The 14,845-nt window shown below is 35.3% G+C and overlaps 1 protein-coding gene across 1 annotated transcript in view; it reads left to right on the top strand.

Moving 5' to 3' along the window:
* Positions 1-14,715, top strand: part of irak1bp1 (interleukin 1 receptor associated kinase 1 binding protein 1) — a 16,895-nt gene extending 2,180 nt beyond the window's left edge. The window contains exons 2-6 of the mRNA XM_015394536.1: positions 9,767-9,769; positions 12,460-12,737; positions 13,904-13,985; positions 14,072-14,202; positions 14,281-14,715. Coding sequence (XP_015250022.1) covers positions 12,472-12,737; positions 13,904-13,985; positions 14,072-14,202; positions 14,281-14,536 — 735 coding nt within the window. The 5' untranslated portion in view covers positions 9,767-9,769; positions 12,460-12,471 and the 3' untranslated portion in view covers positions 14,537-14,715. The remainder of the gene's footprint in view (positions 1-9,766; positions 9,770-12,459; positions 12,738-13,903; positions 13,986-14,071; positions 14,203-14,280) is intronic.
* The last annotated feature ends 130 nt before the right edge of the window (positions 14,716-14,845 follow it).

Genomic DNA, 14,845 nt, shown 5'->3' with positions numbered 1-14,845 from the left:
ACAGTGCACAAAATAATAAACCCTAACAGTGTAAACGCCCCATATTGCATATTCATTGCAGAAAAAGTACTAAATGGATAAGAGGCGCTATTTAGCATGTTTTAAAGACCAAATCCTTTTAGCACGCTGTTGATAGATCAGTTTGTACATTTTTTAGCGTGCGAAGTGAAACAGCTCACGTTTTTATACGCGCAAACCTTTGATAGATCCGGCCCATAATCTCTTCTGCATCACAGCGAATACCACTTCTTGAAGGGCAGTGGGGAAAGTATCTCCTATACTCACATATGATGTCATCACATGCTGCATCCGTGGTTGCTAGCAGGACCATTTGGGGATGTGGATGCAGGTCATATGCGCTCGACCCTCCAGGAAGAGCAGAGCTCCTTTACTGGATTCGGGAAGGGTGAGTAGGGATGGAGATATTCCACTACTGTCTGACTGTCCACATCAGTCGTGAAAACGCACACTATCCCAAACAACAACACAATACTTGTTCAGATGGTCTCCAGTTAGACCCCTCAAATTCTGACGACTCATTTCGACAAAAAGTCCAACATTGTTGAATGTAATGAATAAACAATGAAATAAGGACAATCAAGGTTTTCAAAAATTCTAAATAAGAGGCATTAAATTACAGGTTCTTTCTTTTGTTTGTTTGTGTATGCAAGAAGTTTGTGTGTTAAGAATGATCTACCAAGATTGCTGCACAAATGTTGAGATGTACAAACCATGGGGTTTGTGGGTTCAGCCCCATTTAAATGAGCAGATTATCTGTGCTAAAGTATCAGCCATTTAAAATGGCCCTTCCCAGTCAAACGCCAGCAGATTGGCAGCAGGCTCCCCTGCAACTAACAGCGAAATCCCCTCCAACTTCCCCTCTTGCATATTTTTTTTACTCTTACTCCACCCTTTCACTTAATTACAAGGTCTAACCTGGAGATGAATTGTAGGGGACCAGCCAAGGAACAGCCAAAGACCAGCCAAGGGCCCATCAAGGAAAGTGGGGTAATTTTGAATGGCTACTACTGTATAGGCAGCCTGAGTGCAGCCTTAAAAGAAAGAAGAGTTTCTAAGGCATGTAGCTGAAGGTAGAGTCCTGAACCCGGGTACATGTATTCAATTTACTTCTATGGGTAGGAAAAAAAAAAAATTATTTCAGGGGTGCGAGAACGGGTATATATACGGGTATATGAACAAAATGCAGGTATCATAGAGTTATAGAATGAATAAAATGTATTTATATTTTCCTATTTATTAACTCTACATTTTCAAAAATAGATTGATTCAAGAATATCCACATAACAGTTGTCTTAAGCCACGAGACAAACCGTCTTACTTTGACCAATTTACAGCTGTTAATCTGTGAGCGCAGAATGCACTGGATGTGAGCAGGAGGCAATGTTNTCTTAAGCAACGAGACAAACCGTCTTACTTTGACCAATTTACAGCTGTTAATCTGTGAGCGCAGAATGCACTGGATGTGAGCAGGAGGCAATGTTCTTTTCTGCCTCTTATTATAAATGGCTGTACACTTTGTGAGCACCGGTCGGGTCGCATTTTATTATTTACAGCACTGTGTAGTCCCACCCAGGTTTTAAATAGGGATAATTGCGGGTAACGAGTCAGATCTCAGTTCTAAACTCTACAGTGCAGGAGGATACAGTTTTGAAAATTCAGACTCGTGCAGGACTCTGGCTGGAGTTAATGACAATAATAAGAATAATATAACATTACCTATATGCACTTCACATAGGTAAACTCTACGGAAGCCGAGAGCAGTTGTACTCAATTTTTTTTTTCTTTGCCTTGGCATAACAGTTAATTCATTAATTGTTTTCTCGAGATTAGATAATTATTTTGCGATCATGAGAAAAAATGTATTGATTTCTTGAGATAACGAGGTGATTAACCTGTATGAGTAATGAATAAGGCTGGCCAGCAGCCCTGGATTCCCAGTCCATCCATGCCTGCGGTGCCCGTGGTTGTACAGTTGCGGTACCTCGTGTGCACAAATAATCAGTTTTTTTAGTTTAGTTTTTCTTTTTACTCTTTGTCACTGTCAGGTCATGGTGGATGATTGGATTTCATGGAATACAGTAAAAAAAAACAAATCTCACAGTTTTTTTAATAAAAATCTGGACTCATTTATACCTGTTACAGGCATAACACCGGGGCTATTCAGAACACACCTAGCGCGAGAGGCATAGGTCTAATTGCTTATGAATCAGAAGCGGATGCAAATCATCAAACCAACAATGTTGTCTAGTTCACTATAAGAAATAAAATAGAATATAAAATATAAATATAAATACTCCATAAAAAGGTTGTGGCGGTGGCATTTTAACAAGATATCTGGACAGTGAAATAGCAGCAAATATAGAAGTCCTCTATCACGCTCTCATTCTATGTAAAGTGGTACATCATGTCTATTATAGTAAAGCTAGATTGGCCAATGATGGGATAACCACCTTGTAAGAGAGGTGAACAGTCTACACTGAAAAAAATAATGCAACCATTTTTTGCATTTACTTAACCATACTTAGGTACTTTAACACAATTGTTTCATGTTAGCAGGGTAGGACATAAAAGAATGTTGTTACAGTACGGTAAGTAAATATGATTAAGTGAATGCCAAAAGAAGTTGCATTATTTTTTTCAGTGTACTGCGAACCTTGTACATATGTTCTGGAACTGCCCATCATTGTATAGGTATTGCACAGAGATGTTTACCACTTTGTCAGAATTACTAGGTGAAAGAGTTGAACCCGATGCACTCACTGTACTCTTTAATATCCACCCCCCTTCCTTGCAGATACATATTTTTTTACTTCTTTTGCAAAATATAAAAAATATGTTCTAGCTTTTGCCAACCTTTTGTCGAGACAATTGACTGTTTTGAAATAGAAGTCTTCTGTACCACCTACACACACTTGTTTGATTAGACACATCCTCTATTTTCTCAAATTAGAAAAAAATCAGACTGTCATTGATCTGCAGAAGTGGAATGTTAATGAATCTATGGAGACCATTCCTTAAGTATGTTATCAAGTCTGATATGTCACTTATTCCAGACCCCAATGCTTAAAATAGACATACTGAGCATGTATAATATGCTTAGAATAGGTTGTCTGTGACTTTATCTATTTAAGTTAATTAGCCGTTTGAATATGTCTCGTATTTGACATTTGCTGTTTGATGTGTAGGCTTTTGTACATCATGTTAAATGTTTGTTTTTTGTATGGCTATTGTTCTAACAAAAAGGAAAATTTACTTTTTTGTTATTTGTGATCCTTTTTTCTCAAATAAATAAAATATAAAACATAAAAAGCTGTCTTATTCTGCTGATTGACCCCTGATCCCACTCTTCCCTTACAAAGAAGGAGCCACCGTTAGATTTACAGCAGATACGCTTTAAACAGTTGGAACTCAACCAGCTCCTCTCAACAGCAGCTTGACCCAATAAACTGCAAAACAAAGTAGGCCCAGAATACTTTGATAAAACATAACCGTCCATCAAGGGAGAAAAAATAATTAACAATTTCGTCATGAGTAACAGATGCACACTATTTTCCAAGGTCCGGTCATTAAAATATGATCTGCATACTGATGAAGACATGCATGCATGCAAAAAAAGGCTTACACACCATGTCTCCTGAATTGCAAATTAAATCCCTTTGCACCTTTAAAGATATGCTAGCAGGATGCAAACATATTTACAATTGTTTTAAGTTTATGCCCTTAGTTTTATGTAGAATAACCAACAATTCAGCATTTAGCACTATATTTAATTTTGACATGACATTAGCTAATATTGCTGTAAAACAGTGTGAAAGAAATTGTTGTATTTTCAAAAGCATTTGCAGATTTCTTCTAACTAGAACTCTGAAATTTCAATTTTTGAGTACAAAAAGCAACATAATTAAAGTCTTTGGGATTTTTTTTTCACACTGTTTAACATTTTCTGTGTCATGTGAGAATTTTTACCACACAATTATAAGACATTTGCAATACAACTAGGCAAAGTAGGCAACTACATCATTGTTTCTAAACACATTTCTCCCATCTAGATTAGATAGATTAGATAAATAAAGCAGAAGCTGTACTTTTTATAATCATCACATTGGAAAATGTTTATGCACGTCTTAATTTTTCCCAAGACAACAGCAGGTAAAATGTTTCAAAGAGTGAAAAAACAACGGAAACAGACTTGGTTGAATGAGTTTCAAAGAGATTGCTGAATGACAGTAACTAGAAGAAAAAACAATGAAATGACATTGCTGAAGATTCCACAAGTGAAACATGTGCTGTGGCACTTAAAATCTGTGTGTTTTGCCCTGAAACTATGCGCAGAATATCCTGCACTCATTAGTATAAAGCCTCGGTGTAGACTAGCTCCAGTTGCAGCAGTAAATGCTTCCTTTGAACTTTTAATAGAGCCCTGAAACTCAACTAGGCCTTAAAAAATACCAGTCTGCAGGAGAGAGAGGGGTAGAAATGTTAATGCATAGGAGGGTAAAATCAAGACCTGCTGCATAAGTTAAGCTACTTTAAGCAGTACTTGATTCATATAAATTATATCTGAAAGGTATACCATACATAGTCACATGACCATGGCAGCATGCTGTGCCTGCACCTGTGTGTTTCTACACCATGATGTAGTTGAGTGTAATTAACATGCAGCTTGTTCTGGGCAGTTGGACTTGTGGGCATTTTACCAGAGTTTGGGTTTCTGCTGCAAAACCATCTGGAACAAACAGATGTATAATCTTTATTAGATCTTTAACAGGTTGAGCAAGTGTGTGTGTGTGTATGTGTGTGTGTGTTGAGGTAGGTATACACAGATTTCCTTTTTTTTCTTGGATGTACCCAAGATAGAAACCTGTCATCACTAAGTTGTAAAACAACAAAAATGAAAATGAGCAGGAAATTAAACTTTTGTTGTAACATTGACATCTTTTACAGGCTAATGTAAAAAAAAAAAAAAGAAAAAAAAAGAAAAAAAAAAAAGGAAATTACAGGCCAGCTGTGTTAGTTAGTGCATGTACATAATTATTGAGTGAAGCAGTGTACATTAGTTTTTTTTTGTTTTTGTTTTTTCTCCCAATATTGCTCACATAGGTTTATTTTCTGTGCCAGCACACGTCAATCTCCCTGCAAACAAGGATCTGCTCAGTGATGGGAGTGGAGGAGGTTATGAGCTGAACTGTTTATTTGAATAAAAGCTGTTTACAGGGATGGGCGCTATGGAGCTGAGTGACAGCAAGAGGAAATTCTTCAGATAATATACTGACATGCAGAGAAGTCAGCAGGCAGTCTGACTCCTTGTTTATCTCTCAGGACCCTCTACAACGTACAAAAAATGTAGAGTATTTCATGAAAACTCATCTATCAACCTAATTTTCTGGATCTGAACGTATCTGGAAAATGCTCTTGAGCTGTCATGAAAAAAAAAAAACAATGTGCTTTCGCACCCTGTTCTGCTATCAAGCCTAAGCCGTTATAACTATGCATGTTTTCTGACTGTGACTGTTCTGTTTGCAATCATTAAATCCTCAGAAAAATGTATTCCCTGTTTATCTTTTGCCATATTATCAATGGAATTATGACAAATAGTAAAGTAACATTTAGACATCCATAATCTCAGATTTTTGTCAGTTAGCTGTGGTTTGTTCTTTTTCTATAATATTATTGAATAGAACAAATATCTTACAAATAAAATTCGAAATAATAAGTTTTTAGCTTATTACCAATAATAATGTAAACAATTTCAAAAATAAATTATAAATCACAGTTTTGCTGCTTAAAAGAATATATCAAAAATATAAAATCCACAGCATAATACTGGCCATACCATGTTTAACTATGGGCATAGTGAATTTATGGTTGTGTTGTGTTATTGTTCTGACATATAATGTATGTTAATAATAACAATTTCCTCACATTTGGTTTAATTTAACAGGAGCAGTTTCTTTATCTTGTAAGAATTTTTTTTATTTTACATCCTTCCTTTATCAATGTCTTTATTTCCCTAGAGGCTAAATTTAGTTTTGATTAACAGATGTTGCCATTTATTAAAATTCATTTATCTTTGCAGCTACTCCAGAGAAACCATGGACTTCTTCCCTTATTAAAATTCTCCTAATGATCTCTGAGTAAGCGCTTAAGGCTTCTAGGAAAGTATATGTATTTATACTGAAATTAAACCAGAATCAGAAAATGCTTTATTGGAAAAGTATTGTTTTACACATTCAAGGAATTTGTTTTGGTGTTGAGGTTCTACATACAGACAAATAAATAAATTAATAAATAATAAAATTGGTCTTGTCCAAAGAAATTTCATCCTTTGAATAATAAAAACTTTACCATTTTGATAACTAGACATTCTTGACCTTTTATCTATCACATTAAAATAAAAATAAATATGGACTCTACACATAGTTGAATACATTTATGGATGCAATCATCCACATACATACATTAAAGTGCAAATAGTGTGCAACTCCACAGTTATTTTAATAATGATTCTTTTTTTTTTTTTATGTTTTAAAGGCAATAACCTGAAGAATAAATATCAATTTAAGATATAGAATTACAACATTCAAACAACTGACAACTTCAAATTGTGTGCTAATGTGATGGGTGCAAAATCAAAAGCTAAAGTCAAATATCAAGGTTAAGACAACAACTTTGAAAGGGAACTTTATATTTTTTTGCAAAGGTCATGGAGGTGAAGCACAACATCTAAATTATCATAGAAGTATGCAATCATAAGAAAAAAAATCTTAACTGTCAAAGTATTATTGTAAAGACATTTCTGCTTTCCATTTTGGTCTGCATTTGTTGCCTTAGACAAAAATAAAAAACATATACCAAAATGTTGACTCATAGTAATCTTAAACAACAGAGAAGCACTAAGATCGGATTTAAGGAAAATAAGTCATAGTGCCTTCATTTTAGGTTTGGACTAAGATGGAAAAGAGTGAGGGCCATATCCACAAAATATCCCTAATATTCCCAATGTTGTCTAAAATTTTACTCTTCTGGTGTTCCTAGCAGGAAAGACATCCATGGTTTTATAATACATACATACAATTAATTCTTAATTTTGTTCCTTTTTTTTTTTTTTCATTCTGCAATGTTTGCCCTGTCCAGCAGATGACGCCCCAGGTAGCCACTTGTGTTGCCTGTTAGTAAAGCCGGCCCTTTGAATAGGCACGCTCTTTCATTACAGAAAAACACCAAGAAGATATGCAAAAACACTTAAGTCCCGATCTTATACCTTTTTACAAGGTATAACATGGAGAAAACTTAACATTCCTCATTTTACTGATCAAGATTTAAATGCTTCCAACCTACTTAGATGTCTTCTCTATTGTTTAATAAGGAATCGATCTAAGGTGGAAATCCTAAAAAAAAAGAACCAGAACTTTTCACAGTTTAACAAAAGGCAGACCATAGCTGCAGAGGCACAACTTTTATCACCTTCAGCAAAAAGTTAAAAAACTGCAGAGAGGAAGAAATGCAGCGTAAATTATATGAAATATGGCACTGTGTTCAAAACGATGTCTAGAGATTTTCTTGCACAATACGAACATAAAAACTGCAGGGGCTTTGATTGTGGTCAATGGAGGGACTCCAACACAGCTTGGACTGAATTAGATGGAAAGAGAGACATATCAGCAGATTGCTACAGTCAAAGCTGTTGTTTGTGTGTGACCACAGTCCCAATCTATGGACCCCACTCCTTTCATATCGAGAGATGAAAGGAAATAATCATCTTTCAGTCCGTTTCTGTACTTTTTAGCATAAATCTTATAACTTTCTACTCCACTATATTACAAGGAAGCTGCTTGTTTCTTGTTCCTTTTTTTTCAGCTTGGCTTTGTTATCCGCTGTTGCTGTTTTTCTCTCTTGAAATGCAATTTCAACATGAAAGATAGCGGCCCTTAGGACTGAATTTGGACACCACTGTTTTAGAGATTTGCATGGCATTCCACAAATGTGAGAAACTCAGAGCAGATGTTATTCATAGTTCATCATTTTATTAAAGCGTTAGTTGTTGCCATGTGGCCAAGTTGTTCAGTAAGATGAGTTCCCAGATCAGAGTTGCGGATCCTTTGTGACAATAGATTCAAACTTAAACCTCTATTCCATAGTGAAAGTGTGAGGAGAATCAATACACTCCTGTTTTCACTTTGGTTTGTTTTCAAATAAGAAATATATATATATATATATTCTTTATAAAGGGAGTAGGAATTTGTAGTAGATGGTTCCACGCATCAATACATCAGGTGTTTTCTGAAAGGTTCTGTAAAATTTCTCTGAAAGTGATACAGAAAGGTACAGATATTGGGAAAAACATTTTTTTAAACACTTAAGTATTCAAAAAAGCATGCATTTAAAAATACTTAAGTATTTTCAAAAATTAGCACTTTGATACTTTCAAATTGAGTAGATGTTTGACTGAGTAACTTTTACTTGTAGTTGAATAAGATTTAACTATGAGCATTAGTACTTTTACTCAAGTACTACTGTTGAGTACTTGACCCAACACTGGTTATAAGTTAATGCAGACTGAAAAAGTATTGTTGTTGTTTTTAAATAGCACAGTGAGTGATCAAGGTCTCGATCTGAAGGTGCTTTGACACACTGGAGAGAGTAGATGTAGACTTTGCTAGTTAGTTTGAGTGTTTCCTAATTAAAAATATAAGAGGAATTCTCTGAACTTCAACAGAGATCTAACAGTTTGAGTCTCCTTTTCTCCCTCCTATGAAAACATCCCATCATACTGTGCTTTATCCCTCTTGGCTGGAGCGTAGCTTCAGATGTGGGGTTTCACAGAGCGTACCAGGGGACCGGCGAAACCAGAGACAACAACAACAAATACTGCCTTGTATTTTTAGGTTGTGATTATAATGCTCATTTCACAGTTTAATGCTCTAAGGAAACAAAATAAACTTTGGTGTACAGAGGAACCAGCAAGATCTGGATCAAATCTCTGCTGCTTTTAAATGGCTTTAAAAAAAAACAACAGAGCTCACGGAAGACTTTCTGAGACTTTCATTAATCCTCATCATTTAAAACAAATGTTTCTCTTTATATTTATAATTAAACTACTTTATCTTCTAATCTACAGGCTCACATTTAACAATGCAAATACAGTATTTATGTTTCCTGTAGGGATGCAAAATTTTTATAACTCATTCACTGTGAGTTTTTTTCTGTAAAATATAAAGAAATGACTTGAAGTTAGACAGAGGATTATCTATTTTCTGCCAAATGCAAGCCTATGTGTGCATCAACTGTTACTATTTGCTGCCATCTGCTGAGTAATTAGAGGTACTGATATGAAATATGCAAATTCTGACAAAAGTATGCTGCCATAAAAGGACTGTGCTAGTTACTGATTCTGTTTTATATCTCCTTTTTTTTCCCTCAGTATTATTCATATATATATATATATATATATATATATATATATATATATATATATATATATATATATATATATATATATATGCAATGCTTTCAAAAGTATTTACATTAACCTTTTCACATTATTTAGTGTCATCAACTTCAATGCATTTTCTTTATCAACACAATCTTGCAGACTAATAACAATAGTATAACTTTATTGATCTCACATTGGAGTAATTTACCTCTGCATTTAACCTATCCCCTTGGGGAGCCGTGGGCTGCCATTGTGAGGCGCCCGGGGAGCAGTGCAGGGTTAAGGGTCTTGCTCAGAAAGTCAGAGTGGCAGTCTGTGGGAGTAGGGCTCGAACTCACAACCTCAGGATTCCAAGGTCTATGCCCTAACCACTAGGCAGTCACTCCCCTACTGTGAGATGGAACAAAAAGAGAGATTAAACTTAGTTTTTTTAGTAATATAAATAACAATAATGTGTGTTATGAAATCGTATTCCACCTGCTTGGATACATACTTTGCCAAAACCTTAAATAATGCAATCACAGCATCATTTTTTAGTTTACTAAATACACTTACCTTACCTTAGTGAATTATTTTGAGTGCGAGTAAATTCTGAATATTACAATAACAAGTGGAAGAGTTGATATAAAAACATGAAACTATACAGCATATAGATGAACATTCTGATTTTGTTAAACATAAAGGATATTTTGTAGTTAACATATTTTTCCAGATTATCAAAGGGTAAAGCAACTATGGAATCAATTAATACATCCAACCTTTAAAAAAATACTTAAAGAAGTGTAATGTTTATGATTATGTAGAAAGGTAAGTTCTTTGTTTAATTATTTTTGTTAAAGTAAACCAACTGATTAAGCATCGTTAAAGTGTAAAGATTCCACTTTTCCCCATGACTGTAAAAGAAAGATGAGGAAGAGACATGAAGCCGTCAGTGATAAGAGTAATGAGGGGAATGTTTAACCTGTTTATCTCAGCTGATCATAAATATATAAACACATAACATATATCAATGTTTAAATTAATTAAGACATTGTCTGAAAAAATACAAGTTCCTGAAATATGTTCAAATCTAGTTTAATTTCAGCCAGTTGGGACTCTATAAATCATCCATTGTTATTAAATGTTTTATTGCGCTAACGCAGAACAAATGCAAAAAAGTCAGCAATAACGTGGATAATGAATATGTGATGCTCTGCTATTCAGTAAAAATATCTGAAAATATAAAGCATAGTGTAGTGTATATAAACTCTTACAATCAACACATTGCAATTTGTTTCCCCTGATCTGGGAAAACAAAATACAGGGAATTCAATTTAAATTCAACAATGACAGCTGAATAAGTAGATGTAAGGTTATTAATAAGTAAATAAATAATAAATGTAGACTTAAGCATAACTAATAAGTTAAATTAAATGACCCAATAAATTTCCACTTACATTTTTTATTGCATTGTGTTCTGTTAATATATCAACAATATTATCCAAAAGTAACAGCAAAAATGTTAAGAAACACTTACTTATTTAAATCTAGCATTTTAAAGGGCCATAAAGAGAAAAAACATCTTAAAAAAAACAGAAAAATAAGGGTTACTTACGAATATATGCCCCGTTTCTTTTTTATAACCTAACCGAGCATAATTTTATGGAGGACCAGTTCTACCATATTTAGAAATAAATACAGAAACAAATAAATGCTCAATAAATAAATAAGCATACAATTATTTGCCCCCAAAAATACAATAAATAAATGTAGGTAGAAATTAAGTTATACAGTGAGAAGTAAATGTATATATCTTTTTAATAGCTTCTTTATTTATTAACCTTTTTAATAATTACATTATTTATGTGCATGTTATATTTTTGTCTGTTTTATTCTTCCTTTGTATTTTTTTACCCTATTTATTCCTTCCATAATTTTTATTTCTGCCTGTCATTTTTACATTTCCGTCTGCATTTCTGCCTCATTATGCAAATGAAGGGGTGTGACTTAGAGGCTCAACTTTCTGCTCATTGGTTGGTCAGCATTTTACGTCCAATCTACAGGAGGAGAGGAGAGTCTAAAGTCCAGTCTGAAGTCACTGGCCGTTTCTCAATTCAAAAGAACTCGAGTATTATAACATACACATAAATAAATAAGGTAATTATTACAAAGCTGAATAAATAAAGAAGCTAATAAAGAGATATAGTATATATTTATGCCTCACTGTATAATTTCATTTCTACCTACATTTGATAAAGCTTATAGTTAGAGTGGCCCAGGTTATCCTGAGCTATCTCTATAGTTATGCTGCTATAGGCTTAGACCTCTGGAGGACATAGGGACCCCTTTTTCATCATTCTATCTCAATTCTCCCACTCTGCAGAATCTGTTAGTTCAATCTCTAACATTCTGCTCTCACTGCTTTTTCCTCATAGTAGCTTTGCCTCGTCTGTTCCTGTTTGGCTGTGGCACCATCCTGGAGAGAAATATCAGCTGTGCTGCTGCCATCAACACCTTTGTATATAGATGTTGGAGATCGGCCTGTTTTCCAGTGTAGTCCTGTTTCTCTGAATGTGACTGGCTGGATGTGCTCTCTTCATCCTCTGGCATGGGAGTTGGCTCAGAGCTCGTCTGCCTGGCTGTGTGTTTCCTGGACGGGGAGGGATTGCATTCGAGTCAATGAGTCGATACAATCAACTGGTTTTCCTTAGAAAACTTTGAATCAGTTTGACTGTATTATCTGGTGAAGTGTAAAGTACCTTGAGATGACATGAGCTCTGAATTGGCACTATATAAATAAACATAATTTAATTAATTTATTTATTATATTTTTAGGCATAACTAATTGTATGCTTATTTATTTATTGCGCATTTATTTATTTCTGAATTCATTTTTAAATATGGTAGAGCTGGTCCTCCATATTATTTAAGTTTCCTCAAATAATTAAGCATTCCGTTCACTCCTCGCACTACAAGTCCCATGAAGCATTGCGCGTGTCGCCATAGTAGCGCGAAGTTCGTTTGAGCTTCCGTCCATTATGAACAGTCCGGTTCGCCTCTTCGCCGCTTTACCGGCGGCAGAAACCAGGAGTAAAGACAAACAGCAGAGCCTGGAGGCGGCAGTAGTTCGGAGGGAGGGTGTCGGTAAGCCGGTGAGGGAGGTTCAGGTCAGCGGGGTGGCGGAGGTTTCCTGCCCGGCCGACCGAGCAACAGTGCGGGTCAGTGTGAGCAGCAGTAAGGAGTCAGTGAACGAAGTGACCAACAGCATTTCACGAAGACTGGAGTACATTTTACAAACAATCAGGTAAAAAAACAACTAGAAGTTTATGACTGTGCAGTTAGCTGTCCCATTTATATATTTATAAAGCTTCTGTTAACGCAGCATAATTCAAGCACCACCATGTTCTCCTATAGATGGTGCGTTCACTGTCACTTTACAAGATAAACTAAAGTATGAAGGACCAACTCTACCATATTTAAAAATAAACACAGAAATAAATAAATGCTCGATAAATAAAGCATACAATTAATTGCCCCTCAAAAAACAAACAAATAAATGTAGGTAGAAATTAAATTACAGTGATACATAAATGCATATATCTCTTTTAATTAGCTTCTTTATTTATTCACCTTTGTAATAATTACCTTATTTATTTATTGTCTGTTATAATCTTTCATTTCAAGCATATATCTGTGTTATGATGATGATTACTTTCCACTTTCAGGTAACGAAATTAAATTCCTAGAAGAAAGTGTGACGTTTTGACCAATGGAATATTTTTAGAATAGAAATATGGACCCTAGGAAAACTTTTTGTGTCACCCTTCTAATGTTTGTAATTTTTAAGGTATTTCTGCAGCTGTGTTGTTGAAGTCAAAGAGCTTCGATTGCACAAAGCAAAGATGCTTGATATATAACACTATAATACTCACGTTTAATATTATAATAAAAGCTAAAATTTGATTTATTATCCATTTAAACCATTATATAATGAGATATGTCAGGATTAAATGTGCAGGTAAGTAAAAAAGGTCGATGTTTTCTGTCCAGAGGACTCCTAATACCTTTAATTTATCCTTTTTTTAGGGGTATTAAAGTTAAGCTGCTGTTTATTTCCTTAGCAAACATAAAGACAACAAACTTTTTTTATGTCACAGTAAAACATTGCAAGGTGCTTTATATTAATGCAGCCCACCATTTATATATTTATAAAGCTTCTGTTAACACAGCATAATTCAAGCACCACCATGTTCTCCTATAGATGGTGCGTTCACTGTCACTTTACAAGATAAACTAAAGTATGGAGGACCAACTCAACCATATTTAAAAATAAACACAGAAATAAATAAATGTTAACTAGATAGTCTAAGGCACATCATTGTTTTTCTGATTAAATAATTTTAATCAATCAGAGGGAGGAATTGTATAACCTTTGAGCGCTTCTGTATTCAGTCTGTGTTTTCTTTCCAGGCAGCATGGAGTCAGAGACGAAGATATGTCAGTGAGACGCTATCTTCACCGAGATGCCGACACCTTTAGCATGGATGCAGAGGTGAGCTGTTTGGACAGCTAACTGGTATTTAACAACATGAGAGCAGACAGCTGGGTGACATGATGGTGTTTCAAAATCTTTCACAGATCATAGTGACTTTCTCAGAATTCGAGAAGATGGAGCAGATGTGCAGCATCCTGCTGGACAAGCTGGATAAGAGCGTCCATGTTGGGGCCCCCCACTTCTTCCACAGTGCTGCATGTCTGAGTCAGCTGAGGTGCTTTAACCGTGGCATTCAAATGTCCTTCTATTCAAATCAAATGCAGGAGTCCTAAGTGGTGTGTTTGCTTTTTAGGTTGCGTGCGTGTGTATCAGCAGTGGAAAATGCTAAACAGAAAGCCAGCAGGATCAGTCAACTGATGGGGGAAAGCCTGGGATCTCCCCTCCTGGTCAGAGAGGAGGAGACCAAGGAGTGGAGGAGCGAGGAGGAGGAGGCTGCAGGCGGAGAGCACGGCCCAACGCCCCCTCTTCCTCACATACCTACAGCCACTGCTTCCTCACACGTCTCCCTTTCCTTCAGCTTCAGAGACAAAAGCAAGAAGAAACTCTAAACATACCATGAACGCACACTTTAAAAACAAAAACACTTTATTGCACAATTTTCATGCTTGGACAGAAGTGTAATTTTTTTTTTCCCCAAAGCAGAGACAAACCTGTGAATGGATTCCTAAAAGTTGATTTCAAGCATTTAGTGGGAATTTTAACAGAATTTTGAAGTTTTTATGGAATTCATTTAAAATGATCATCTGTACAAATTAGAATAAAATAATCTATACCTCCAAAAATAAACATTCTCACACTGAGTCCCCGTGAGGAGAGATTCAGTGTGTATCCCTGATTTACACACCCTGTGGTGTTTA

Source organism: Cyprinodon variegatus, unplaced genomic scaffold (genome assembly GCF_000732505.1).
Source record: "Cyprinodon variegatus isolate N-32 unplaced genomic scaffold, C_variegatus-1.0 Scaffold25, whole genome shotgun sequence".
Taxonomy (NCBI): domain Eukaryota; kingdom Metazoa; phylum Chordata; class Actinopteri; order Cyprinodontiformes; family Cyprinodontidae; genus Cyprinodon; species Cyprinodon variegatus.
The sequence above is the reverse complement of the archived record's forward strand: the minus strand, read 5'-3'. Positions and strand labels throughout refer to the sequence as shown.